Raw genomic sequence first — 27,987 nt, forward strand, 5'->3', positions numbered from 1 at the left:
CTGTGGGGAAGCACGCACATGTTCTGGAAAACAGACCCACACGCACAAGCCTGCCCCTGTGTGACAGCCCATTCATCTGGGCCCGGCACCAGCTCTTGTGGCCAGCGCAAGGGAGATGAAGGCCCTGTCTCAGCAAAGGCAGCTTCAGGAGGCTGGCATCCCTCCTCCCCCAGCCCACAGCGGAGAAAGCCCCTGGATCTCCCTCAGGGGTCAAGATTGGGCTGGAGCCAGAAAGCAGGTCCCAGAGTGAAAGCCATCACAGCTGAGAGAGGCCCAAAGGGCAGCCCCTGCCTGGTGACAGTAAATAGCGACTATGATGATGATGACTGTGATAAAGGGTCACGTGGGAGGTGCCAATCCTCCAGGCTGTGTCGTGGCGCTCGTGGGAATTGCCGTGTCTACCCTTCACAACCATTCTATGCAGTGAGGCTGTCCACACCCCCATTTCACAGGTGAGGAAACTGAGGATTAGAGGGGCAAAGCAAAGGCCCAAGCTCTCACAGTGGGGACTCAATCCCGGCAGCCTGACGCCCAACCCATCCCTTACCCATTACGCCATCTGCCTCCTCAAGGGGGGACCCCGAACCACAGCCCCAGCGCCCAACCAGGGATACTCCCGCATCCCCACCCAAGGCCTGGCAATGCCCCTGTGCTTTCTCAGAGGCAGGGGAGAACCCGGGTAGCACGCAAGCAAAGACAGTGGCCAGCTGGCTCAGCTCCGGGCCCCAGCACCCTGCTGCATGCCTGACACCTCAGGGGCACTGACTTGTTGAGCAAATGAAGGATGAATGAATGAATGAGAACGAGCAGATGCTCCTGAGGGCAGCAGAGTGACTGCCATGGCCACATTGCTCTTGGCCTCAGTTTCCCCATCTCTCAGCTGCAGGTGGGACTCTGAGGCTGCTCCAGCTCTGCCAGTCCATTCCTCCATGTGGCCTGGTCACCCTGGAGTCTGGACAGTCAACTCTCAGCTGCTGGTTCTGTAGGTTCTGTCCTACAGACCTATATGTGTCTGGTCCTATCCTCCAATAAGCCAAAGCATGGCCAGGAATGCCAGTTTTAGCAGGAATGCCAGTCTTGGTCTCAGCCTAACCTGGCAGGACAGTGAACATGTCGCTTCAAACACCAGCAAATATTTCATGGAGTACCTGCTTCTAGATGAAGATGAGGGGTCTAGATTTTCACAATCCCTGGACCCTCCACACCACCAGGGCCACCACGGTCGGTTCTGAGGTTGATACAGAGCCTACAAGGTTGATACAGGTGCAGTTCCAAGCCCTGGCTCTGCTGCTGGGATGGGTGGGGGTATCTGAGGGGTATCCAAGGCCTCAGTGAATCTGGATGAGGGCCAAGCTGATGCCAGTCCCACAGCTGGTCACGGACCAGGTGGATGATTCAAGACCCGGCCGCATGTAATCCAGGTGGAAGGTGATGGGGGTGAATCCCATGCACCACATACCGTGTAGGAGGTCCTGAGAACACAGCTGCCTGCCTGGGCCACCTCTGAAAGATACCACCGGGTACAGGTAGAGATACCAGGTAAGGCAAGCCCCTTCTCAGGGGCCTCCTTGGCCACAGCCAAACTGGACACCCAGAGAGTAGGTTCACTGGGAGAGCGTGACCACCAAATTCACCTGCCCATGTGGCTGCCTTAGCCTCCCAGCCAGCCAACCTGCCTCCCCGCCTGTCTACCAGCCAGAGGGAGCCCAGTGCTCGGCCACCTCTAACATGCCTCTCTACTCCCTGACACACTGAGTCAAGTTGGAGGCCCTCGCAAACAGCTCTGTCTGCCCCCGGGTCATACCTAGTGCCACTTCCTCTTCCAGTTGTCCAGCAAAACGGCTTCCTCTCCGGGTTCCCCCACCAAATCAAGCATTCTCCTGCCTCCGGGCCTTTGTGTGTACTGTTCCCTCTGCCGAGAACACCATTCCCCCAACTCTCCACTTGCCTGGCTTCTTAAGATCTCAGCCTCAGGATCCCCCTCCTCAGGGAGGCCTTTGCGGCACACCCCACCCCACACTTGGGTAGTGAGGCTCTCACACAACACTCTTTCCTTTCTGTAGGAGCCCTCAGCACCACGTATAATCTTATACTTCTGCTTGTTTGCTAACCGATTCCCTCTCCCTCTATAGACTGTAAGCTCCATGAGAGCAGGCGGCCTGTCCATTTTGCTCACCACTGTGTCCATGGCATAGAGTACGTGCTCAGTAAGCATTTGGTGTACACGTTTGCAAGGTAGGAAAGCTGGTAGAACATCTCAGCCTTCAGGCCCCATGGCCTCCACTCTACCTGGACAAGCCAAAGCCCCCTCACGTCTGCAGAGAGCTCTAGCCTGGGAGGCAGGGTACTGGGTGCAGGTTCAGCTCAGTCAGGGGGCTCTGAACAGTCTGCTCCCATCCAGAAAATGAGGGCGTGGGGTTCAATGGTCCCAGTGGCTCTCTTGGTCCTGACTAACAGGCTCCAACCCCAGGCTAGAAGCCAATGGGTGGACCCCAAACCCCATGTTTTGCGGTGAACTGTGCCCCCTCATCTGTATGTTGAGGTCCCAGCCCCCAGTACCTCAGAATATGACCTCCTTGGAAAGTAAGGTCATTGGAGATGTAATTAGTTAAGATGAGTTCATACTGGAGAGGGACAGGTTCCTAATCTAATATGATTTGTGTCCTCATAAAAAAGTGAAATTTGCACACAGACAGAGCCAGGGAGAACACCATGTGGAGGCTGGAGTTCTGTTCCCACAGGCAAGGAACACCTGAAGCAGCTGGGAGTAAGGCCCTTCCCTAGTGCCTTCTGAGGGCACATGACCCATCCAAACACGGACCCCAGGCTTCCAGCCTCTAGGATATGCAACGCTACACGTCTGCCGTTTGTGGTCCTTGTCAGGGCAGCCTCACCTCCTTCCAACCCAGGTGCCCAAACTGGTGAATCGAGCAGTAAGAGGGAATGGGCCAAAGGCAACCCAAGCTGGGGACCAGAGCGCCAGGGCGGCACAGGCCGGGCTCACAGTGTTCCATGGGAGCCGGTCGGGAGTGGCCCCTCTAGAACTCCCCGTGAGTCTCCGCAGATCTGAGCCCACATTTACATTCACATGCACGCTCTGTCTGACGGTGAGAAGGGTTTTTTCCCTCCCTCTTCCCCCTTTAATTAAAAACTATAAATGCCTTATCAAAAGCTAATTAAAAAGACCAACACAGTGCCAAGTGGCAAAAAAAAAAAAAAAAAAAAATTAGCTCAGTACAAATATCCGTTTATAACCCTGTAACAGGCTGTGATGATGCAGCAATCACAGCCTGGCTGGCAGAAAAGGCAGAGGAGAGAGACGCTGCGGGCCCTTCAGGCTCCTCTGCCGCTTCTAGGGGACTGGGGGCTGGCTACACTCTCTACTCAGCCCCCTTCATCAAATCGGGGCTGAACAAGCCCAGAGGATGGGGACCACAGCACTCCACATGGCTGGGGAGAAGGTGCGTCTGGTCCCCAGTCAGCATCATCTCAGTAAAGCAAAGGAAATTCTCAAGGGGTGCATGAAAATTAAGATAACACACATGCATTAAGCACTTTACCCCTGTCCTGGAGCACAGCAGCCCAAACACGGTTAGCCCTGCCCTCCTGCCCTCCTGCCCTCCTGACATCGTAACCTGTGCTAGGGATGGCTCAATAAAACAACCCAGATGGAGATACTTGAATCCACTGAGCCCTGGGCCTGGCCCTGTGCTTTGTTCTCATGGAGTTGTCTAACCTTCCAGGACCCATGAGTGGTGGGCAGTGCCCTTATTCTCATGAAGAGTCCCAGGCACCAAAGAAGGGAGGCCACGCAGCAAGGGATACAGCTGTCATCGGGCAAAGCCTGAACGGGAAGCCAGGTCTCTCCGACCTGCGAGTACCTCTCTTATCCACTAGAGTCTCCTGCCAACAGCTTCCACTGCCTACATGGTAGTAAGCACCCTATTCCATCAGGTATTCACGTATGGGGGACCACCCATTGAACCCCAGTGGGGCTCAGGGATCTCCAAATGCCCTCAGCACTCAGATTTCCCAATTCATTCCTGCCCAGCCTCCTGTATCCTCTCTTGGTAGAGAACCTGGCACCCAGCTGCCATCCAGGGCTGCCCCCCTTCCCCCATTCCCCCCAGTCCTCACCGCTGGTCCGAGGGTAAGCAGCGAGGGTCCCATCCTGCAGGCCAGCGAGCAGGTAGAAGGGGCTGTGTCGCAGGCAGAGCACAGGCTGCAGACCTGGGCTCCTGCAGCTCGCCAGGCACTGAGTGCCAGTGTCCACACTGCCGTAGAGGAGGATGCTGCGGGGAGAGGTTGGAGAAGCGGTCCTGACACACTGAGCACTCCCACCCACTCACTGCTCCCATGCCCTCCTAGGGAGAGGGCCCAGGGAGCTGCTCCCTCTCAGCCACACCTGTCTGCTGTGTGGCCAGGCCATAGCTCCACCATGCGGGAGCTCACTTTTCCATGGTTTTCTGGGATGGTATCCTCCCTGACCTCTGTCACGAAGAGGACTCAGGGAGGCTCCAGAGGCAGCACAGTAAAGGTGCTGAGAGAGCTATTTTCAGAGTCATGTGGACCTGAGTTCGAATCCAGACGTGCCACTTTCCAGTCTGACAGACCCTGGACTGCTAAGCCTCAGTTCTCTCTATAAAATGGGGCAATGATGCCTACTTCATTGCCATAAAAGGAACAAAGTACTGACACATGCTGCACAGATGGATCTTGCAGGCATGATGCTAAGAGAAGCAGAGAGGAAAGGCCACATAGCATGAGTCCATTTACATGAAACATACATAGTGTGTGAGTCATTCACATGAAACATACATAGTGTGAGTCTATTCACATGAAACATACATAGTGTGAGTCTATTCATATGAAATGTACTAGTGTGCAAGTCATTCACATGAAACGTACATAGCATGTGAGTCATTCATATGAAACGTACAGTGTGTCATTCACATGAAACATACATAGTGTGAGTCATTCACATGAAACATACATAGTGAGTCCATTCACATGAAACATACATAGTGAGTCGTTCACATGAAATGTACATAGCATGAGTCATTCACATGAAATGTACATCATGTGACAATCACATGAAACATACATAGTGTGAGTCCATTCACATGAAACATTCATAGTGAGTCCATTCACATGAAACATACCTAGTGAGTCGTTCACATGAAATGTACATAGCATGAGTCATTCACATGAAATGTACATCATGTGACAATCACATGAAACATACATAGTGAGTCCATTCACATGAAATGTACCTAGTCATTCACATGAAATGTACATAGTGTGTGGCAATCACATGAAACATACATAGTGTGAGTCCATTCACATGAAATGTACCTAGTCATTCACATGAAATGTACATAGTGTGTGGCAATCACATGAAACATACATAGTGTGAGTCCATTCACATGAAACATACCTAGTGAGTCATTCACACAAAATGTACATAGCGTAAGTCATTCACATGAAATGTACATCATGTGACAATCACATGAAACATACATAGTGTGAGTCCATTCACATGATATGTACCTGGTGAGTCATTCACATAAAATGTACATAGCGTGTGAGTCACTCACATGAAACGTGCATAGTGTGAGTCCATTCACATGAAATGTACATAGTGTGTGAGTCATTCACATGAAATGTACATAGCGTGTGAGTCATTCACATGAAACGTGCATAGTGTGAGTCCATTCACATGAAATGTACCTAGTGAGTCATTCACATAAAATGTAATAGCATGTGAGTCACTCACATGAAACGTGCATAGTGTGAGTCCATTTACATGAAATGTACATAGTGTGTGAGTCATTCACATTAAACGTGCATAGTGTGAGTCCATTCACATGAAATGTACATAGCGTGTGAGTCATTCACATGAAACGTGCATAGCATGTGAGTCATTCACATGAAACGTGCATAGTGTGAGTCCATTCACATGAAATGTACCTAGTGAGTCATTCACATGAAATGTACATAGCGTGTGAGTCATTCACATGAAACGTGCATAGTGTGAGTCCATTCACATGAAATGTACATAGCGTGTGAGTCATTCACATGAAATGTACATAGCGTGTGAGTCATTCACATGAAATGTACATAGTGTGTGAGTCATTCACATGAAATGTACATAGTGTGTGAGTCATTCACATGAAACGTGCATAGCGTGAGTCCATTCACATGAAATGTACATAGCGTGTGAGTCATTCACATGAAATGTACATAGCGTGTGAGTCATTCACATGAAACGTGCATAGCGTGAGTCCATTCACATGAAATGTACATAGCGTGTGAGTCATTCACATGAAACGTACATAGCGTGTGAGTCATTCACATGAAACGTGCATAGCGTGAGTCCATTCACATGAAACGTACATAGCGTGAGTCATTCACATGAAACGTGCATAGCGTGAGTCCATTCACATGAAACGTACATAGCGTGAGTCATTCACATGAAATGTACATAGCATGTGAGTCATTCACATGAAATGTACATAGCGTGTGAGTCATTCACATGAAACGTACATAGTGTGTGTCATTCACATGAAACGTGCATAGTGTGAGTCCATTCACATGAAACGTGCATAGCATGTGAGTCATTCACATGAAACGTGCATAGCGTGAGTCCATTCACATGAAACGTACATAGCGTGTGAGTCATTCACATGAAACGTACATAGCGTGTGAGTCATTCACATGAAACGTACATAGCGTGTGAGTCATTCACATGAAACGTACATAGCGTGTGAGTCATTCACATGAAACGTGCATAGCGTGTGAGTCATTCACATGAAACGTGCATAGCGTGAGTCCATTCACATGAAACGTGCATAGCGTGAGTCATTCACATGAAACGTGCATAGCGTGAGTCCATTCACATGAAACGTGCATAGCGTGTGAGTCATTCACATGAAACGTGCATAGCGTGAGTCATTCACATGAAACGTGCATAGCGTGTGAGTCATTCACATGAAACGTGCATAGCGTGTGAGTCATTCACATGAAACGTGCATAGCGTGTGAGTCATTCACATGAAACGTGCATAGCGTGTGAGTCATTCACATGAAACGTGCATAGCGTGTGAGTCATTCACATGAAACGTGCATAGCGTGTGAGTCATTCACATGAAACGTGCATAGCGTGTGAGTCATTCACATGAAACGTGCATAGCGTGTGAGTCATTCACATGAAACGTGCATAGCGTGTGAGTCATTCACATGAAACGTGCATAGCGTGTGAGTCATTCACATGAAACGTGCATAGCGTGTGAGTCATTCACATGAAACGTGCATAGCGTGAGTCCATTCACATGAAACGTGCATAGCGTGTGAGTCATTCACATGAAACGTACATAGCGTGTGAGTCATTCACATGAAACGTGCATAGCGTGAGTCCATTCACATGAAATGTACGTGGAGTATGAGCCTATTACGTGAGTCCATTTATACAGTGTCCTGAGGAGACAGATCCATAGAGACAGAAAGTAGATTATTGGTTTCCGGGGTGGGAGTGGGAAGCAGGAGAATGGAGGGAGATTTAATGGGCATGTGGTTTCTTTAGGGAGTAAAAAGAAAGTCCTGTAAGGCCCCTCCTAGGTCCAGGCCCTTGCTGGGCACTTGGCTGTAGGCCAAGCCTGGACTGTGCGGAGCTTAGAGTGGCTCCCAGCTGGCCTTGGTAACCTTAGCTTTTGCTCCTCACTCCATTTCCTTGTGTGGGAAAGGGGAGGAAACGACCTCTGCGTTACAGAGGAGTGGCTATGAGGCTCGCCTCTGAGCAGCACACAGTAGGTGCTCAGGAAACATGCTCTCATCTCGTCTCCTGCTCTCTAGGAGTGGGTGGAGTGCACAGAGACGTAGGGAGGACAGGACACAGCAGTCCCAGGCCCTGGACTCCTCGGGGCACGGTCCACCTCAGATCTTCACTGATCCTCACTTTCACCTCCCAGTGCACAGGATGAACATTCCCTCTCCCTTTCCGCTACGGGAGGTGGTCTACCCATCCTGCACAGGCCACAGCTTGCCCTGAGCTTCCTTGCTTTGAGTCAGGGTTTTGCTGACTCACAAAGCCCCAGATGTCTTACAGAAGGCAGCCCCCTCTGCCAGTAGTAACCTCTTGACTTGGAAACACCCTGGAACCCTCACCCTGCCCAGCAAGGGGAATGGGGGCCACATATGGTGAACATTCAATGACAGCTAAGTGAACTGAAGGCCTCACGTGGCTGTGTCTCAGTGGGCTCTCACAGCAGCCCTGCATGGAGGGATTCTAGTCCCCACTTTACAGATGAGAAACTGAGGTTCAGAGAGGTTAAAAGAGTGCCCAGGACCCAGAGCAAGGAAGTGGGGAAGCTGAAATTCAAACCCAGGTCTGGCTGACAGCAGAGCCAGCATCCACCTCCACCAGCCATTCTGCCTGGGAGGAGCCAGGCAACTGCACTGCAGGCAGCTCCCGACACTTTGGCTCCCACACTGGGCAGCTCTGGTGCCCACCTTCCTGGAGACCAGGGGCAGAGAATGTTGGTGGGCAACAGACAGATCCGGAAGGCTACAGGGACAGCCCCCACCCACTGCCCAGCCCTGCAGAGGCTGCTCTCACCCCTCCTTCCAGACCCCTCACCTGCCATCCTGGAGCCCGAGGCAGATGGTTGGATGCACTGTGGCCGAGGGGTCAGCAGCTGTCGGGCTCTCGTCTCTGCTCTCTGCCTCCTCCTCCAGCTCCGGGATATACTCCATGCAGAGCACAGGGGCTGCCAGTGGGAAGGACTTGACGGTGCGGGGCGACGGCCGGTTCAAGGAAAAGATTTCCACCTGGCCCCCTGCGCCTTCCTGTCCACCCCCGACCTGGGAGCAGAGACCCAGAGAGGCCATCAGGTGGGAACCACAGGAGGGAGCAGAGGAGGACCTCAGCCCCTGCTTTCCCAAGGACCCCATCCCTTGAGAGAAGCATCCCTTCTCCTGCCCACACACATCCTGCCGTCACAAAGGTCATTTATCCCCAGCTGCCATGGCAACAAATAAGCTTCAGGGCCCACAGGAAATCAGGTAAGGAGCTAAGGTGGTCTAAATACTCAGTCAGCTTTCTATTTCCTCCTCTGCAGGGTGCATTTCAACCAATATAAAGTAAACATCTACTCCATCCCTTTAAAATGCCCTTCTCTGTGTTGACCATTGTTTTACTTCTGTGTCTAGCATATGATAGATACATACTCAATATATTCTTGTTGGATGGATGGATAGATGGATGGATGGATGGATGGGTGGCCAGATGATAGATAGATGGAAGCATGCATAGGTGAATGAATTGATGGGTGGGTGGATGGATGGACAGATAAATAAATGGATGGATTAAATGTATATTCTTGTTGGATGGATGGAAAGATGGATGGATGGATGGATGGATGGGTGGACAGATGATAGATAGATGGAAGCGTGCATAGGTGAATGAATTGATGGGTGGGTGGATGGATGGACAGACAAATAAATGGATGGATTAAATGTATATTCTTGTTGGATGGATAAATGGATAGGTAGGTGGGTGGGTGGATGAATAGATGGATAGGTGGGTGGATAGATGGACCGATGATGGATGGATGGATATACCATGTGCTAGATCATGGGAAATGATGAGGAACAAATCACTCTCAGAAGGGGAGCAGCAATGACAGGGCACAATTTGCAGCACAAGGAACATAGGTGGAGGGTACCTCACTTGAATCAAGGGAGGCTTTGCCAGGAAGCCCAAGGATAGAAAGGTGGGCTGGAATGTCTGCATGAGTAGGGCACTAGCCAGCCCTGCCTCCTGACTCCAGGGGTGAAGACCCTGAGACCCAGGCCCTCTGCACAGCTCCCCCTTTCACTTCCTTCTCAGCTCTGTCACCATTTGCAAAAGGCACACTCTTATTAGCTCCCTGGTTTTCTCTTGCCCCAGATGAGGTTGCACCTCCCAACTACAAATGCAGTGCCTGGCACCAGAGGTGCCCAGGAAGACCTTGCTGGATGAAGCTGTGTGAGATGAGGCAGGCAGCTGCTGTCTCCAGCACCCCCTCCCAGGTGCCACTCTCCCTACTCCTGTCCTGAGGCCAGAATGCCCAGCTGGGCAGGGGGGTGACTCACCCAGAGGTAGCCCTGTGGAAGGGAGGTGCTGACCGCTGAGAAACCCAGCAGGGGACAGTTGACAGGACTGTGGACCAGGGCCCCAAGCTGCAGAGACAGAGACGGTACATGTGAGGTTAGTCATCAAGGTGCCCAGATGCCAATATTTGGCAGATTCCTGGGCCCCATCCAACTCTCCCTGGATTAGAATCCCTGTGGGTGGGGGCCAGGAAAGCAACATGCTTCACAAGTGCCTGCTTCTCCAGGCAGTTCCTACACGCTCACATTTATTCTTCCTTTCCTAGAACCTTCCGGCTAGAAGAGGCCTGCAGGAGGCTCTGTATCAGCCCAGGGTCTCTGAAAGTGAGCAGCTTCCAGGTAAGGTTTCTTGAAAGCCACTAATGCCCACCCCTCCTTATTTTACAGACAGGGAAATGAGGGTCACAGACGGCAGGTGACTGCCCTAGACCACAGAGGAGGTGAGTGGCAGGGCTGGGCGGCTTGTGAGGGCCACGCACAGAAACCAGGGCTCAGCCTGTCGCCGCTATCACCAGTAACCACCTTCCGCCTGCTCCCCCCGAATCAGCTGCCCCAGACCCCGCGCTGGGTGGCCTTTCTCTGAGGCCTGTCTCCTGAGCTAGACCTGGCCAGTCCCTCTCTCTGGCCAGGACAGCACTTCTAGGAAATGGCCTGGCCTACTCATGGGCCACACTGAAGAAGACAGAGTACAGACAGCTCTTGGCTGGAGGAAGGATGCAGCCGACCACTGGGCCCTTTTCCAGGCAGCTGCTGCCCTCTGCTGGTGCTGAAGGCCCCAGCTGTCCCTGGACCCACTGTTAGAATATTCTAACAAAATTTCTAATGGCCATGGGCGAGGGCCCTAAGAGGTCACCTCATCCAGCCTCCTCATTTAGCAGATGCCAACTTGAAGGTCAGAAGGAGGCGTGCCTGGCTCAATGTCACACAGCATGTTAGTGGCAGAGTGAGGGCTAGAATTCAAACCTTCAACACCTGGTTCAGGGCTCTTTCTATTCTGGTTGAATTTTACCCCAGAAGCCTGGCTGCATTCCAGAGGCCTTGGCACTCTGGGGCCCCGGTTCTGCCTGCTGAAAAAGTGGGTCCTCACATTCAGAGCACGGGGCTTCGCTAAGCCTGGCCTCTGGGCTCCCTGTCTTCTCTGCTTCCTGGTGGCTGCATCTAGTTGAGGGTGCACGCCCTTTCTGCTGGGCTGATGCTCTCTCTGCTCCCTTGGTGGAGAGGAGGCCACGGCAACCCCTGCTCAGGCATTTCCGTGGCAACTCCAGTGGGCCCTGATGTCAGCTGAGTCAACAGAGCCGGATCAAAGATGGTGGAAAATACTCAAATGGCTCCTTCACAGACAAGACCCTGGGCCTAAATGTCTTGCCTGTGCCAGGAAACTGGGAAGTCAAGGCACCCTATGCAGAAGAGAGGAGGGGAGCACGAGGCTGTGAAGGGAAGCAGCTTTAGGTACAGCCAACACGGCTCCAGCCCCAGCTTAGTGGTTACCATCTGGATGGTACTGAACAAATCAGGTCCTCACCTACAGAGCAGAGACCCTGAAATCTCTCAGGATGGCCATGGGGACTGGAGAGGGAAAGTGTAAAGCACCCGGCCCAGGGCCAGGTACCAAGTACTCTGCAGCTGCTAAGGCTTACCAAGGGCCTCCCATCGGATATTCTAGCACTTCACACATTTTAGCTCATTTCATAATCAGAGCAAGGCTATGAGGGCGGAGCTATCACGGATGAGCAGGAGACAGGGTACACGGCCAACAGCAGTTCTGGCTGAGGTCGGTGAAGGTCAAGACACAGCCCAATGGGCTGGTGAGCTTTGGCCTAAGCAAGCCTGGCCACAGACCCCCTGTGAGTCTGGGCTACACCGCTTAGGCTCCCAAGGTGCTCGAGTTTTAAAGCATCTCAGAGCAGGCAGCATCCCCAGCCCCATCCCCAAGGCCCTGTCCCCAGGTAGGCTCTGAGACTGACCGTCAGGGAAATGGGTTTGCGCTGAACCCTCCGTGCCCTCCTGCCACCCCTCCAGAGACAGCATTCCCCCTTGGATGGAGCCAGGGGTGCAAGAAGAACCTTCGACACCCTAGTAGTCAGGCCTTCAGAAATGCCACAGAATAGACTCTGGTGTCCTCACCTTCCTGGGAACCAGGGTGTCCTCAGGTGTTTGCTTCCATTTCTTGATCCCTGAGCGCACCCCGTGCAACCGGCTAAGCACTCACACCCCGTGCAACCGGCTAAGCACTCGCGCCCCGTGCAACCGGCTAAGCACTCGCGCCCCGTGCAACCGGCTAAGCACTCGCGCCCCGTGCAACCGGCTAAGCACTCGCGCCCCGTGCAACCGGCTAAGCACTCGCGCCCCGTGCAACCGGCTAAGCACTCGCGCCCCGTGCAACCGGCTAAGCACTTGCGCCCCGTGCAACTGGCTAAGCACTTGACCCAAACAGTATCCTTGAATCCTCAAGGTGACCCAGTCAGGAAGGTGCTGTGACCATCCTAGTTTAAGACACCACGAGCTGAGGCAGCATTCCTGATGTCACACTGTTGGGACTCAATCCAAGGCAGGTGGCCCCTGCTGATGCTCCTTCACACTCCCAGCTGATTCCCTTGAGTCAGGCCTTGGTGTGGCCCAGCGTGGGCAGGGGCCACTGTCAGCACAGACAAGAGACCCACTCCTGCCTCCTGCCCCAACACCCCTGATCCCTTGAAGGAAAGAACCCAACACACCCTCATCCACTGGTACAAGAGTGCTGACCCTGTCTACACTGTGGCCAGCGACTCCCTCTGCCCAGCCCAAGCCCTCCATAGACAAACAGTCTGGGCCACTGGTTGCCATGAAGCCAGCCAGAGCTGGAGTCACCCCCTGCCCCAGGACTGCCTGGAAATGTGGTGAGCTGGAAGGGGGCCTGGGCAGAGGTTCACACAGTCACATCTGCTTCTGCAGTAATTGGACAGGGCCTTGGTACTCCCAGGCCCTAATTCATTAGGCTGCCAGCACACAGCTGATGGAGCACATTTGTCTGGACTGGTGGTGGGGTGGGGTAGGGTGTGGGCAGAGGGGGACGGCGATTTGAGGCCTAGCAAGTGCGGCCAGGCAGGCTCTGCTCTGGCTTCTGGGAGCTCCACAGGCCCCTTACCACAGAGAGTCACTCGCCTCCCACCACTATCCCTGGCGCTCCTAAGGAGACAGTGAGCCAGGGCCAGCAGGACTGAGGATGCTTCTGGCCTACATATTCCTGGGCCCTGAGAGCTCACACTGAGGAGGTTCGTGGGCCCTGGTTCCCCCGGTTCGAGGTGGCAGAGGCTCCCCACCTGGATGGGGGTTTGTTTTGGGGAGGCCTTGGAGGCAGTGGCCAGTCTGTGACTCCACCACTGGGGTCTGATCTGTCAGGGCTCAGCCTGCATCCTGTACTCTCAAGAGACCCAAGTCCCTGGGCGAGACAGGAGAATCCAACGCTCACCATAAAGTCACCCAGGGCCAGCCTTCTGCAGGGATGCACTAAGGCCAAGCTGCCCGCAGGCACAGTGGGCCCTGATACTCCCTACTCCATGGTCGCTGCCTCCAGCCCAAGGCCCCGGGGCCCACAGGTAATCCCCCATCTGGCATACGCCATCTATCACCAGTTAAGCCAGTCCCATCCCAACACATCTCCAATGTGTCCACCTCCCTCGCCCACGGACTAGGGTGATAGACTGGGGCACCTAGCTTGGGTACAAAATTTAAAAGGGCACCAAAAACTCAGTCACAAAAATATATAGAGAGAGAGAGAGTAAGGCAACTTTAAAAAAATCAATATTAATGCAAAAAAACCCACAATGAATAGTTATTTAAAAGTTTAAATACAGACAAAACTTCACCCTACACTTGCACGACCCTGGCTCACTTGCCTCACCCTAATCCTGGCCCTTTATGTATCAAGAGACAAAAACAGCGGCCAAACCACAAGGAGAAATTTGCTGATTTGATTATATTTATGCACTGCATTAAAATAGTATTTATCTTAATTATTGAGATTTTTGACATCTGCTGAAATTTTGTGCCTGAGGCAAGGGTGCCTTACTCCAGTCACAGCCCTGGCCTCCACCCACATCAAGTCTTGCCACGTCTCAGCAGGACCCTGAGCTGAGCTCTGAGCTGCTCCCTCCAGGTCCATTCTTTTTTTTTTTTTTTTTTTTTTTTTGCGACAGGGTCTCACTCTGTCACCCAGGCTGGAATGCAGTGGCATGATTTCGGCTCACTGCAACCTCCGCCTCCTGGGTTCAAGTGATTTTTCCACCTCAGTCTCTCCAGTAGCTAGGACTACAGGTGTGCACCACCAAGCTCAGCTAATTTTTGTATTTTTGGTAGAGACAGGGTTTCACCATGTTGGCCAGGCTGGTCTCGAACTCCTGACCTCAAGTGATCCACCTACCTTGGCCTCCCAAAATGCTGGGATTACAGACGTGAGCCACCCCACCCAGCCAACATCCATTCCTTTTGTATTATTTACTTATTTATTTGAGACAGGGTCTCACTCTGTCCCCTAGGCTGGAGAGCAGTGGTGCAATCACAGCTCACTGCAGCCTCAACCTCCTGGGCTCAAGCGATCCTCCCACCTCAGCCTCCCAAGTAGCTGGGACTATAGGTTCATGCCATACGGGGATCTTACTATGTTGCCCAGGCTGGTCTTGAACTCCGGGACTCAAGTGACCCTCCCACCTCAGCCTCCCAAAATGCTGGGATTACAGGCATGAGCCACCATGCTCAGTCCTGGTATCCATTCTTATCTGCAATTCACTCTCACACACCAGCCAGAAGGATCCAAAAAATGCAAACTATATATCAAATCATGCTAGTCCCCAGCTTGGGAAACATCTGTTTCCAAGGCTTTTCACTGCTCTGAGAACGAAATCCAAAGGTGACCCAGCCTGCAAGGCTGGCATGGTCCAGCTCACCCACCAGCTGACCTCGGGGCCCGCCCTCTCTCCTCCTGCCTCACCTGGCTTCCCCCACTTTTCCTGCTGCACCCTCTGTGTGCATTTGTCTACTGGGAATATTGTTCCCATCCCTGGGCTGAATCCTTCTTGCCATTCAGATCTCAGTTTAAATGCCACCTCCTCCAAGAGGCCATCTCCGAACCTCAACCCACCCACGTATCTATTGTGGCCCCGATGTCTTTATTACGCACCTCACTCTTTTCTATTTCCTTTGGTTTGCTGAGTTTTTGCGTCTCTCTCTCTTTGCTAGGATTCAAAGCTACGTAAGCGTTGGGACCTTCTATGTCTTAGTCACCACTGTATTCCCAGGGTCTAGCACACAACAGGTGCTCAGAAAATTACATGCAGAATGGACAAGTGAACAAATGAACTCATATCTCAAGGATTTGTTCTTTTAGCTGTTTAGATCCCCAGTCTATAGCCCAATCGGCACATCTCTTGGGGCTCACCAATCTGGGCCTGGGTCCCCAACTGGTGCTCCCATCCCTGGAGCTGAGATGACCTCATCTCCCTGGGAAAGGGGAGGCAGTAATTGCTCCAAATGGAGGGCGAGCTAGGACAGGGTATAAGGGCAGGTAACCCGTGAGGGCTGGACATCCTCATGGTTAAGACCCTGGGTGTTGTGATCAGGCAGGGCAAGGTTCAAATTCTTACTAGCTATGTCCTTTTTGGAAAATCATAGCACCTGTCTTAGCCTTAATTTCCTTATCTGTGAAATGGATAGAGAAACATCTACTCGCAAGGTTCTTCTAGATATCAAAATAAGAGAATGACAGGAAAAAACCAGGAGGCACAGAAGGTGCTCAATACACGGGAGGCCTGATGGCGCTGGAGCATCCCATGATGAGGGCAATCCCTGCGCCAAAGCCGGCTCCCGCCTGGCGGACCACAAAGCACCCAACCCACAGTGGCTGGCACAGCCGCTTCAGCATGATCTGGAGCCATGCCATCAACAGATGAGATCATTGCTGTTTATTATCTCAAAATAATGGAATTTTCCATTCACTTGACTCACAGTGGTCGTTCACCTCCATTTTTTTGGTGGGAACGCTGATTCCCGAAGCAACAAAAAGGCTTGACCAACTCTGTCAGTAAGAATTTAGAAGCCGCAGCTGGAACCTGAGCCTTCCCTGCTGTGGGCGCTCCCTGGAAACTCTGGTTCTCCCAGGCGAGGGGGAGCCGCAGCCACCTTCGAGGTCGGCTCAGCAAGATCCGCTCCACTCACCTGCAGGCTGAGTGCCCGGGAGGAGAAGGCAGGGATGCAGCAGGCCAGGATCGGGCACCAGAACGGGGCTTTGCTCTTCTTGTCCTCATCCGGGCATAGCCAGCCTGGCTGGTTCTCCTCCCCTACAGCAAGAGGAAGGAGGTGGGTAGAGCTGGTCAGAGTCCAAGGACCAACCGGGCCATGAGGAGCCCTCTAAGCCCCAGGGAGCCACCGCAGGCCCCAGAAGCCTGGCCCTATCCAGTCACTCCCCACCCTATTCCTGCCGGACTGAGACGAAATCCAGCCTCAGGAGTGATGCCGTGGCCAGGGTCTCAGGCAGGGAGTTGAAAAACAAGGTCCCAGCTTGACCACCCTACTGCTGAACAACCCTGTGCAAGTCACCCCAACTCTCTGAGCCTCAATTTCTTTGCCTAGAAAATAGGAATGCTAGAAATGCCTTCGTCCTGTGGTTGTTGTGAGGATCAAATGAAATAACAGATGTAAAAGGGTTTTAAAAAATGTTAAGATGCTGAACAGAGTCCAGACCCCTGTTGCCTTGAATTTCTGTTGCAGAGTAGGAGATAGACCATGAATGATCAGAGGACAGGAGGTCGCCATTGCAGCACTCACACTTGACAGTGGTGGTGATGGAAATACGGGAGAATCACACTCCTGCTCAAGACTACCCTGAAATTAGGAAGCCACCTGCCTCCAGTTCACCCACCCTAGCTGTGCCTCAAAGCTCCCAGGGACCTGTTACAAGTACAGATGCCTACCCCGATCCTAGACCCAGGACTCACCATGGGAGATCACCATGCTAAAGAGTATCTGCTAAACTTCATTCTCTGTGGAAGCTCCTTTACATGGCTCGGGGCTCTGCTCACACGTCCCCTCCTCTGAGAAGTCCTCCCTGACCACCCTGACTACAGTGGCCCCTTCTCTCAGGAATCACTCTAAAGACCCTGTCTTACTTTCCTCACAGCCTTCATAACGATCTAAAATCATCCATGGTCCATTTCCATAAGTCTCTAATATCAAAGCTGTAGTCAGTGGGGGTCTGCACTGTCTCATTCACCACTGTCCCCTGACACCCAGCATACTGCAAGGCACATAGCAAGTGCACTGTCTCATTCACCACTGTCCCCTGACACCCAGCACACTGCAAGGCACATAGCAAGTGCACTGTCTCATTCACCACTGTCCCCTGACACCCAGCACGCTGCAAGGCACATAGCAAGTGCACTGTCTCATTCACCACTGTCCCCTGACACCCAGCACACTGCAAGGCACATAGCAAGTGCTCAAAAAACATAGCTGAAAAGAATGAATGAAAGGAAGGAGGGAGGAATAAACCACCATCTGTCCTGAAGAATTCTCCCTGAAGGAGGATCCCTTCCTTCTTTACACTCCCTATGAGGACTCCCTTCCAGGAAGCCCACAGCAGGGATGAGCATGATGAAGACACCACCTACTATGCACCCACACATCAGGCACCACACTGAGCACCACCGTCTATGCCCTGGCTTAGTCTTCACAATCGCTGAGCACAGTCAGAATCATTCTTTTCACTCCACAGAGGATGACACTGGCACTCAGGGATTTAGTAACACGGCCAGGCCACAGCCATGGCTAGCGGGCAGCACCTAGATTCAGGCCTAGATCTGACACCCAAGACTGAATTCTCTGGACTAAATCAGGCAGCCTTCAGCAACTGCGGCCACTGATGCTCCGTCGCAAAGGCCTGTGGGCACGGTGATGCTAGAGTAGCTCTGTCGCAGGCAGCCAGAGCCATGGACAGACGGCCCAAGGAAGAGAGGCCACTTACTGCAGTGACCCCAAGCTGAGGAGCACCCAGAGCTCCGGAGCCACAAGTGCAGGTCACAGACTGAACCGTTGTGATGCAGCCTCCCGACCCCATGCATTCCTCTGTGACAGAGAGGAAGCTGGGACCTACAGCCAGCCTGCCCCTCCCCTAGGACGGACCAGGTCAACCTGAGAATGCCGCCAGCCACACTGGGGCCCCCTGACACTATAGTCATCTTCGCTCAGCAGCCAGGCCCATCCTGCTAAAACTTACCTCTGGCCTCGCCATTCCCCTGCTTGGAAACATCAGTGGAGTCCCAGTCCGCCCAGAATAAAATCCAAACTCTCCTGGAAGAGCTACGAAGGCCCCTTCCCTCCCCGGCCTCCTCCCTCGGCCACTGGCTCCACCGCGCTGGACTGTGCTCAGCAACCTCACCGGGACGGGCCCAGAGGTTCTCTCTGTCCAGAACACTGCCTCTCAGCTCCCCAGGGCTGGCTCCTCTCCTTCTCAGAGGCCTGCACCGCTCATGTCTCCATGCCCTGGCCTCCACCACCTGCTGTCTCAGCCCATCAGAGGGTATCACACCTCTCACAGCTACTCCCTGCCGCTCCACCAGTGTGGCTCTTCTTCCTTTGTGTGTGTGCACATGTGCATGTATACATGCGTGCGTGTGTGTGCACACGGAAGTAGGGGCTCCCCAACCATGCCAGTGTTCGGTGAAGGCTGAAACCTCCCACCCTATTTCCTTCTACACCTCACCCAACCCACTCATGCAGGGCTGGACCCACCATAGACCATCAGTACATTTAGGGACATGAACAAAAAGTCTCTTTTCTCAGAGCCTCATTTTCCAGGTTTGTCAGATGTACCCATGACATGAACGTTAATCTGACTCGCTTTCATCAAAGAGATCCTGCCGGGTCAGAGAGAAGGGCTGGACATGAGTGAGGAAGGACCACCCTGAGAGCAGCCCTCATGCCGTCACTGCCCGAGAGAGGTGGCACCTGAATGCTGGCACAGCAAGAGGAGCTGGAATGAGGTGGCAGGTGAGGATGCTATTTGAGAAGTGAAAGACATTCCCAAATGTCAGGCATGATGATGTGAAGGCGCCAGCACCCGGCGGGCTCACACCCTCCGGCCTGAGTCACTGAGTGGTGAACTCATTCCCGAAATGGGCCCAGAGGCATCCTCCATGTCTGGTCCTCTACCCTGCTGGGCCCTGGAAACGGAGTCATGTAAGACCTGATCCCTGCCACCAGGGAGGAAAGGCCGACATGAGAGACCCTCAGGGAAAGGGCACGACTGCACAGGGCACGCGCGTTGCCATAACAGACACCTCTATGTGCCCCGCACCTCACCGTTTCCACACTGCCTCACTGCATCCTCACAGCCATCACGGGAGACAGGTCCTTCCATCCGCACTCCACGCTGTGGCCAGCAGAGGAAAGGGGAAAGCAGGGAAAGGCCCAGGTGCCAAGGAACTAACCCACGGGGGAGCCTTGCACGGTGCCTGCGACGCAGCTCGTCCCAGGGCAGCACGGCTCTCCTAGCCTCTCCTAGTGTGCCAGGGCTCGCCATGCTGCCTCTTGGACAAGCCCCTGGGCAGCAAATAAAGACAGGCAAGATTTGAGAGCTTGTCCCTGCTCTCAAGGAACTTACAATCAAGCAGACCCTCACCTCTACCAGCCGAGAGCTCTGGTCTGGACCCCCAGTTCCTCACCCCACAACCTGCAGGAGCTGAGTGAGCGAGCATCTCCCCGCCCTAGCCCCTGTCACCAGGGCACCCAGAGCTCAGCTCCTCTCTTTCCTCCCCGAACACCCACAGCCCATCAAGTCCTGGCAATTTATTCATATGTATTTTTTTTTAATGATCTGACCTTCTCCTTCCAGATGGTGCCTTCCCTGCCTGCAACTGGGGACGTTACAAGAAAATGGAGTCGTTGCTCCCCATCTGCCACTGCCATTGTTCCCGTCACAAAACCAGAGTGACAGAGACCAAATTAGAAGGCTGCTGTCGCCGAAAATTGAAAGCCCGCTTGGGATAAGTGACATTAAGAACTGGCACCGACAGCAGAGCCACGATTTCCAGTTGACGCTAAGTGGGGGCTTATTTAGCACCCGGCTCTGTTTGCCAACACCCCCTGGGCATGAGAGCTCCTCATGGAACACAGGGAGCAGCTCCAGGGTTGCAGATCCCCCACCACCCTCAGAACAATCCCCCGTGATCTGCTAGAAGGGCCCGGGCAGATCCCACCTCAGTCTCCAACTCACTATGTGACAAGGAGCCAAGTACTAACCCTCTCTGAGCCTGTGGCCTCATCTAGAAAATGGGGGAAAGGACTCCAACCGTCTGGAGTTGTGAGCACTGGAAATCATATATATCACGACCAGCGACACCAGGCACTCCGGAAACAGCAGCCATGGTGGTCACTGTCCTCGCTGCTCATGCTCTGACCGTTGCTATTACTGAGGGCAGCTGACCCCACCGCAGGCCCTGCCCTGCTTCTCCAGCCCGACCTGCCTCCCAGACTCCTATTGGGCTCAGTCCCAGTATCGTGCCTTTACTGCTCTTCCCGAACTTCCCAAACTTAAAGCCACCTTCAAGATACCGCTCACACCTCCCCAGCACCACGGAGATGCTGCTGGCCACAGCCACAGATGTCAGGCTGGGCTGGACCTCAGCAGGCATCTCATCCAACCACCTGTCCCCTACAGAGAGGGCCACTGGTGTCCAGGGAGGCCAGGCAAGTAGCCACATTCTCCCAGCTGGGGTAAAACCAGGGTCGGACTCCAAGGCCATGCCCTCGGCCCTACTCCTGGAGAGGAGACCCATCCGTTCCAGCTTCAGGGCGTGGGCAGATCCCAGCACCAGCCTGTGGGACAGCAGTGAGGGTTAAAGACATGATGAGGTCTAAAACACACTTCACACTCTGCCAGGGCTGTGCTCAGGACCCAGCAGCTGGAGTCATCACCGGAAGGAATACTGGCATCAGTGTGACGACTATGGGCCGGAAAACTAAACTAAATGAGAGGCGGCAAGGGAGGGCCCAGCCCTGCGCTCAGGCTCACTGCCTCGGGCCACCTGGTTATGTCCCTGTGAGTTTGGTATTAGCCATGGCCTGCCAGGCCCATGTCCCCTTGAGAGGTGGGAATGAGGAGGGCCATGGGTGGGAGGAGCTCCAAGGGCCGGGGGAGGGTAAGGGGCAGCAATGCAGCTTTGTAAGCAGAGCAGGTGGTGGCGGGGGAGGGTACAGGAAGGGAAATGAGGGAGCCCCCTACCTCACCTCTTCCTTCTCTGGGACCTTCCATCTGCAGCCCTGTTCTGGAGCTTTTACCAACAAGAGCCTAACCGGTAGAAAGAGGTAGGGAGACATCCTGGCCCTGTACTAAATAGCGTGTGACCTCAGAAAGGCCATTCCCCATCTGAAATGCAGACACTCCTTGACCTAGGAGCCCCTCTCACAGCTCCTATGTGCCAAGGGCTGGCTGTCTAGGTGTCTTCCATGCACCATCTCCCCACATTTTTACGAGAGCCCTGTGCAGGGGGCACTGGCATTTCCCCCATTTTCTGGTGGAAAATCCAAGGCATCTCAGAGTTAGTTTGCCGGGATCACAGAGCTGGTCAGTGGCAGAGCTGGGAACAGACCCACACGGTCTGGCTCCATTTCCCATGGTGCTGAGGACCACCCCTTACTGCCTCTCAAACCTTCCTGTGTGCCAAAGAATGCAACAGGGCCCCTGGAGATCTAGTCCAACTCATAAATAGGAAAACTGGGTCTCGGGATGGAGTCTGCCTTTCCCAGGACCACACAGCATGGTGGTGGCCACTCTGGGGTTTGAACGGGGTCCCCAGATTCCCCAGGGCTCCCTGCCCCTCCAAAGGGCAGAGCTGATCCCCTCTCCCAGATCCCAGGCTCCCTCACCACATCCCTCTCCTTTCTCAATCTTCAGATTATGATCCTGACACACTGTAGTCAGGGAGGGAGGAAGATATAGAAAATAAAATAAAGGAATAACAGCCTTTGTGAATAAATGTTTTTAACGTATTCTATTTCTAACAGGCTCATATTATCGTCCCCTCCCAAACCAGCCACTGCAGATAAAAAAAAAATACTGGCAAAATAAAAGAAACAAATTATTCAAGCCCCAGGGGAACCCAGGCATTCAAATAAGATTTCAAATGACTCTTCTTCCATTAAAACTTTTGCTGCAGTGAAGCTGTGTGGAGATAAGGCAGCCCAGCATCTTCACAGGCTGCCGAGAGCTGGGGCTGCCCGTATCGCCATCTCCCATCCCTCCAGCACCAAGCCCCATGCAGCAAAGCACATGCAGTTCAAACAGGACATTCATCTGCCTTTAAAGCAGGTGTAGACATGAGGCTTGGGCACTTCCCAGGATGGAAGTGATGCAAGGGGTGGGGAGGGGAGCGCATGGCCCAGGGGGCAGGGAAGCCACATTAGCCTTTCTGAGGGCCAGGATTCCCAAAGTCTTCTGCCAGGGACAGGGCAGCTTCCACTTAAAACCCTTTCTGCACCCTCCAAAGGCCTTCTGGTCACCCAGAAACATGCAGCTGAGGCCAGAGCAATATCAGCACTGGATCCAAGAAGGGATGGGCTGAGTAGAAGCCTCTGGTCCAGGTTCCTCCACAGGCAACCCCTCCCCATTCCTGCCCCGACCTCCACACCTGCCCCTCCCATGCTGTCTCCCCACAGCAGCCAGAATGACCCACTTAAATGAAAATCAGATCGGGACATTATCCAGCTCTCAATGCTGTAATGCACAGCTTCCCATCATGCCCAGAACAAATCCCATACGGTTCTCCCCGGCTTCCCAGAAAACCTGCCCACAACACACTCACCCACCTACCTCCCTCCCCTTCATCTGCCAGTGCTGGCCACTCTGGGCTTCCTTCTGTCCCTACCTCAGGGCCTTTGCACTTGCTGTCCCCATGCCCGGATCACTCTGACCAGATCTTTGTGCAGCTTCTGAGGTACCCGCCTCAAGGGTCCCCCAGATGGCAGCCCCAGCCCAGCTCTATGCCCTGCACAGCATAACACCTGCTTGCAGATTTGCTCCCCATTTAATGTCCACCTGCCTGCTCCTCATAAATCTAAGTTCCTTGAGAGCAGAGATCTGTTTTTGTCATTAGTCTTCCCCCATGCCCAAAATTATGTAGAGTCTCAACAGTTTTTTCAATTAATGAAAACCAGTGACAAAGTTCCTAACTTCCTATTTTTTTTCTTTTTTTTTTTTTTTTTTGAGACGGAGTCTCACTCTATCACTCAGGCTGGAGAACAGTGGCACGATCTTGGCTCACTGCAACCTCCGCCTCCTAGGTTCAAGTGATTCTCCTGCCTCAACCTCTCGAGTAGCTGGGACTACAGACATGTGCCACCACACCTGGCTAATTTTTTTATATTTTTAGTAGAGATGGGGTTTCACCATATTGGCCAGGATGGTCTCGAACTCCTGACCTCAGGTGATCTGCCCGCCTCGGCCTCCCAAAGTGCTAGGATTACAGGCGCGAGCCACCGCGCCCAGCCAAAGGTCCTGACTTCTTTCCAGAAATGTTTTTTTGTTTGTTTTGTTTTGTTTTTGAGATGGAGTCTGGCTCTGTTGCCCAGGCTGGAGTGCAGTGGCATGATCTTGGCTCGCTGCAAACTCGAACTCCCAGATTCAAGCAATTCTCCTGCTTTGGCCTCCCGAGTAGCTGGGACTATAGGTGTGTGCCAGGCTAATTTTTTGTATTTTTAGTAGAAACAGGGTTTCACCATGTTAGCCAGGATGGTCTCGATCTCCTGACCTCGTGATCCACCTGCCTCAGCCTCCCAAAGTGCCGGGATTACAGGCGTGAGCCACCACGCCCGGCCTTCCATAAATGTGTTAAAACCTATTGAAAATGTATGCTTCTCTATAGAAAGATCATACTAGAAACAAAAACAAAAAAATGTTCCTGCTATTGGCTGGCATCGGCAAATGGGAACTGTAGTACATCATAGGGAATAATAGCTCTGTCTGGAGGGGACATAAGCCTCTCACCAATTCAAAAAATGGACAGGTAAAGTAATTATAACTTAATGACTGCAGTCTGCAGACAGACTCTTGCCAACCAAGGAAGCAGAATGGACAGGGATCAAGGCTGGGCTTTGGAGGCAGAGGCCACCCAGGGTCTGCAGCCCAGATCTGCCCCTTCCTGCTGTGTTACCTCAGGCAAGTCCCCGCACCTCTCTGGGCCTCAGAATCCTCAATGGAAAAAGAGATTCTCAACAGACCTAACTCTTAGGGCTACTGTGAATGTGAAATGAAAAAGATGCACAAAAAATACTCAGAAAAGGGCATGTAAATATCCATTCATGTATCTGTATTCATACCATGGGGTGCACAGGAAGAAAAACATAGTAACGAGGTCTTTGGTCTTTGAGAATCAGTATAGTCCAACCTGCATCATTTTTCTGGGTAACAGCTTTATTGAGATATAATCCAGTTACCATAAAATGCATCCTTTTAAAGTGCACACGTCACTGATTTTTGGTGTAGTCACAGAGTTGAGCAATCACCACCATCTAATTTTAGAACATTTTCATCACCTCCACCAAAAAACCCTTAGCAGTCATTCTCCATTACCCTCTCCTCTCAGGTCCCTGGCAACCACTAATTTACTTTCTGTCAAGTTCCATCAATTCCTAGATGGGGAAGCTGAGGCTCAGAGAGGCAAAGTGACTTGTCCAGGGTCACAAAGCAGAGCCTCCAGCTCTGGCCCCAGCTGTTTCTCCACCGCACCGCCTCCCTCCCACTCAGAAGCCTCCCTGCCCCCCACTGACCCTGAACACCCATCCTGTATCCTCACTCACCCCAAACCTCCCCTTTCCGCACCCCTGCCCCCTGAGGCACTCTCCCTGGAGCTATACTCACGGAGTCCGATTTTGGCCAAATGTAACCTGTTGACCCAGGAAATCTTGCTCAGGGGGTTGGGGGTGATGAAAACCACCATGAAGCTGATGGGGCGGCCGGACCTGCGGTGAGAAGGGTTAGAGTGGCCTTCTAAGGGCCACTTAAGGCTCCCCCAGCTGTCACATAGTACTTCCTCCAACCCACGCGCCCTGAAGATCAAGGAGGTCTGGTCAGAGCATCCCCAAAACGTGGCCAAAGAGGTCAGTGGCTTGGCAAAGCCTCGGTCCCCTGGGGGAGGAATCCCTCCACCCACAATGGCCCCCAGAGGGAGGTACCTGGCCAGGGTGGCCGAGCCACGCTCCCCAGCCTGGCTCCAGGAGCCTCTGGCTTTGTGCCCGGCAGAGCCTCTGCAGGCTGCGACTCCACCTGGTCAGCGGTCAGCTGTCCACAGGCCTTAGACACCTTACATGTCTGACCACGTGCCTCTAGAGGGAGGAATGGGTCTCACTTGGGTCTGTTCCCAGCACCTGGCATGGGGCAGTTGCTCAGTAAATGTTTGCTGAGTGGACACAGGAATGAATGAAGAAATGAATGAATCGGGTTAAGCACCCGCTTGGGGTGACCAGAGGTTGCTGTTGTCACCATGCTGTCCTCTCACCTCGGAACAGTGGGGGCCTTCCCATCCCTTTGGGAGGTGGGCAGGACAGTGTCACACGCCTCTAGGGTGCACGTGGAGAATGAAAGGCAGAGAGAAGGGAGATGGAAGAAGGGAGACGGGCAGGCCACTCAGCAGTGGGGCAGCAGATTCAAAGCTGCTGACTCCCATACATGGTCCCCTGGGGGACTGAGCCCATGGTCCTACCTCAAATGATAGTGCTCCAACCTTCTCTTCCTTGCAGCCACTGTGCTTGTGACACTCTATCCCCACCCTCACCCCACCCTGGAGGCCAAAACCTGGGCATTGAGCCCCCTCATTGCACTGGCCTGGGCTTCAGAGTCAGACCTCATCAGGTCCCAGCTCTGCCTCTCACGATGTGGCCTTCGGCCTCTCCTGTAACTCTCTGAGCCTCCCCTTCCTCATCTGTAAAATGGAAATAAAAAGACCCAACTTACAAAGCCCCAGGAGGACCCGAAAGATCCCTCTCCCTGTCTCTGCCGGGCCGAACAGCTACGTCTATCAAACCTCAGTTGGGGTCTACCGTGCACAGCTCCTGTGGTGGGCATTTTGGGGGTAAGGTGGTGCTGGGGGGAGGCTGGGTCCAGAGAGAGGAAACCCAGGGCCTGGCCTGGGGGCCTAGATAGGTTGATGTGACTGAAAAGGACACAGCGCAAATGGAACTGACCAATGGCAGAGTGTCTGAGTATCCTAACAGTGGGCCAGGCTTATCCAGGATATGACCAGGGTGTTCATTCATTCATTCATTCCACAGTCATTTCATGAGCACCTACTACATGCCAGGTGCTATCCCAGACATGGCCCACGATGCCTACATATCCACTTCCACCACGGCATTTTGACAAATAAGAGGGCTCCAGGTACCCTCTCCAGATCCCCTGCTCCACTGGAAGCCCAGCAGAGGCAGCAGCCCTCCCTCCAAGACCCCCTCCTCTCACTTGTCGGGTTTCCCAGGAAGCAGGAGCCTGAGACGGCACTTGTTGGCCGAGTGGATCTCTTCCTCCTTCACCCGCATCAGCCTCTGCAGGGCCAGGCACCAGTCTTGAGCCACAGTCATGTTCAGGTTCTAGGGTTCAGGAGGCCAATGACGTCAGCAAACAGCCCACTGGCTCCCCAAAAGCCACACCAGATCCTATGGGAATCACAGCATCCCAGAGGAAGAGAAACTGAAGAAGTCCTGGAGCCTCACTGAGGCTGCATATTTAGCCCCACGCAGGAGGCCAACTTGCCATGCCCCAGGCTTCCCAGCCGTGGGCTCAGATCCCACCTGGAGCCCTCCTCTGAGAGGGACATGCCATCGCAGCCAGCTTCCCCTCCAGACTGGGTAGAGGCCCAGGAGGGGCCACATAACGGAATGGCCACTGTGCAGAGAACAAACAAAGGCCCCACAGCCAGGCTCCGCTCAACCCAAACCACAGGATGCGCCCGAACCAGCGGCCGCAAAAGAGACTTCCAGGCAGGGACATGGAGCTTCAGCAGCGACAGTTGCCAACGGGAGCTCAGAAGCTAGGAGCGCATCGGGGGGCATGGGCCAGGAGAGGAGCCCCTCCCTACTCAGCTTTCTGAATCCAGGCACTGCCCACACCGGGGAGCTCAGGCCAAAAAGGTCAGGCCAGGCCACGTACCTGATAGGTGCCGTGCAGCGTGCTGATGAGAAGCGTGATCTGCTCTACCACGGCCAGGTCCTTCTGCAGGTCCTGCAGCTCCTGGAAGAGGCGTGGGGGGCCGAGGTACACCTTATCTGGGCAGAGAAGAGACCAACTCAGGCACAGGTGAAGGCGCTAACAAGAAGCCAAGCATCTGCTCACAACAAAAAAGATCCAGGGGCCAGGTGCGGTGGCTCACGCCTGTAATCCCAGCACTTTGGGAGGCCGAGGCAGGCGGATCACAAGGTCAGGAGATCGAGACCATCCTGGCTAATACAGTGAAACCCCGTCTGTACTAAAAAATACAAAGAAAAAAATTAGCCGGGCATGGTGGCGCACACCCGTAGTACCAGCTACTCGGGAGGCTGAGGCAGGAGAATGGCGTGAACCTGGGAGGCGGAGCTTGCAGTGAGCCGAGATCGCGCCACTGCACTCCAGCCTGGGCGACAGAGCAAGACTCCAACCCCCCAAAAAAAAGAAAGAGATCCAGAAAGTAACATCCGGTTCCTACCCTGACCAGAGTGCCCAGACTAGCTGGAAAGCCAGATCCTTTCAAGAGTGAAGTCTATTACCTGAGATCCAGGCCACAGTCAATCTGTACAAAGGGCTGTATGAGACCACAAGACCAAGAGCAAGCTGTGCCTGGGAGAGAGG

General features: G+C 53.4%; 1 protein-coding gene across 1 annotated transcript in view; it reads right to left on the reverse strand.

The window, feature by feature from the left end:
* Positions 1-27,987, reverse strand: part of ARHGEF10L (Rho guanine nucleotide exchange factor 10 like) — a gene marked incomplete at its 5' end in the record, with an annotated part of 123,390 nt that overhangs the window by 38,123 nt on the left and 57,280 nt on the right. The window contains 7 exon segments of the mRNA NM_001134135.1: positions 4,138-4,292; positions 8,635-8,858; positions 10,131-10,217; positions 16,338-16,459; positions 25,033-25,133; positions 26,626-26,753; positions 27,313-27,428. Coding sequence (NP_001127607.1) covers positions 4,138-4,292; positions 8,635-8,858; positions 10,131-10,217; positions 16,338-16,459; positions 25,033-25,133; positions 26,626-26,753; positions 27,313-27,428 — 933 coding nt within the window.

The sequence above is a fragment of the Pongo abelii genome, chromosome 1, assembly GCF_028885655.2.
Source record: "Pongo abelii isolate AG06213 chromosome 1, NHGRI_mPonAbe1-v2.0_pri, whole genome shotgun sequence".
NCBI lineage: Eukaryota > Metazoa > Chordata > Mammalia > Primates > Hominidae > Pongo > Pongo abelii.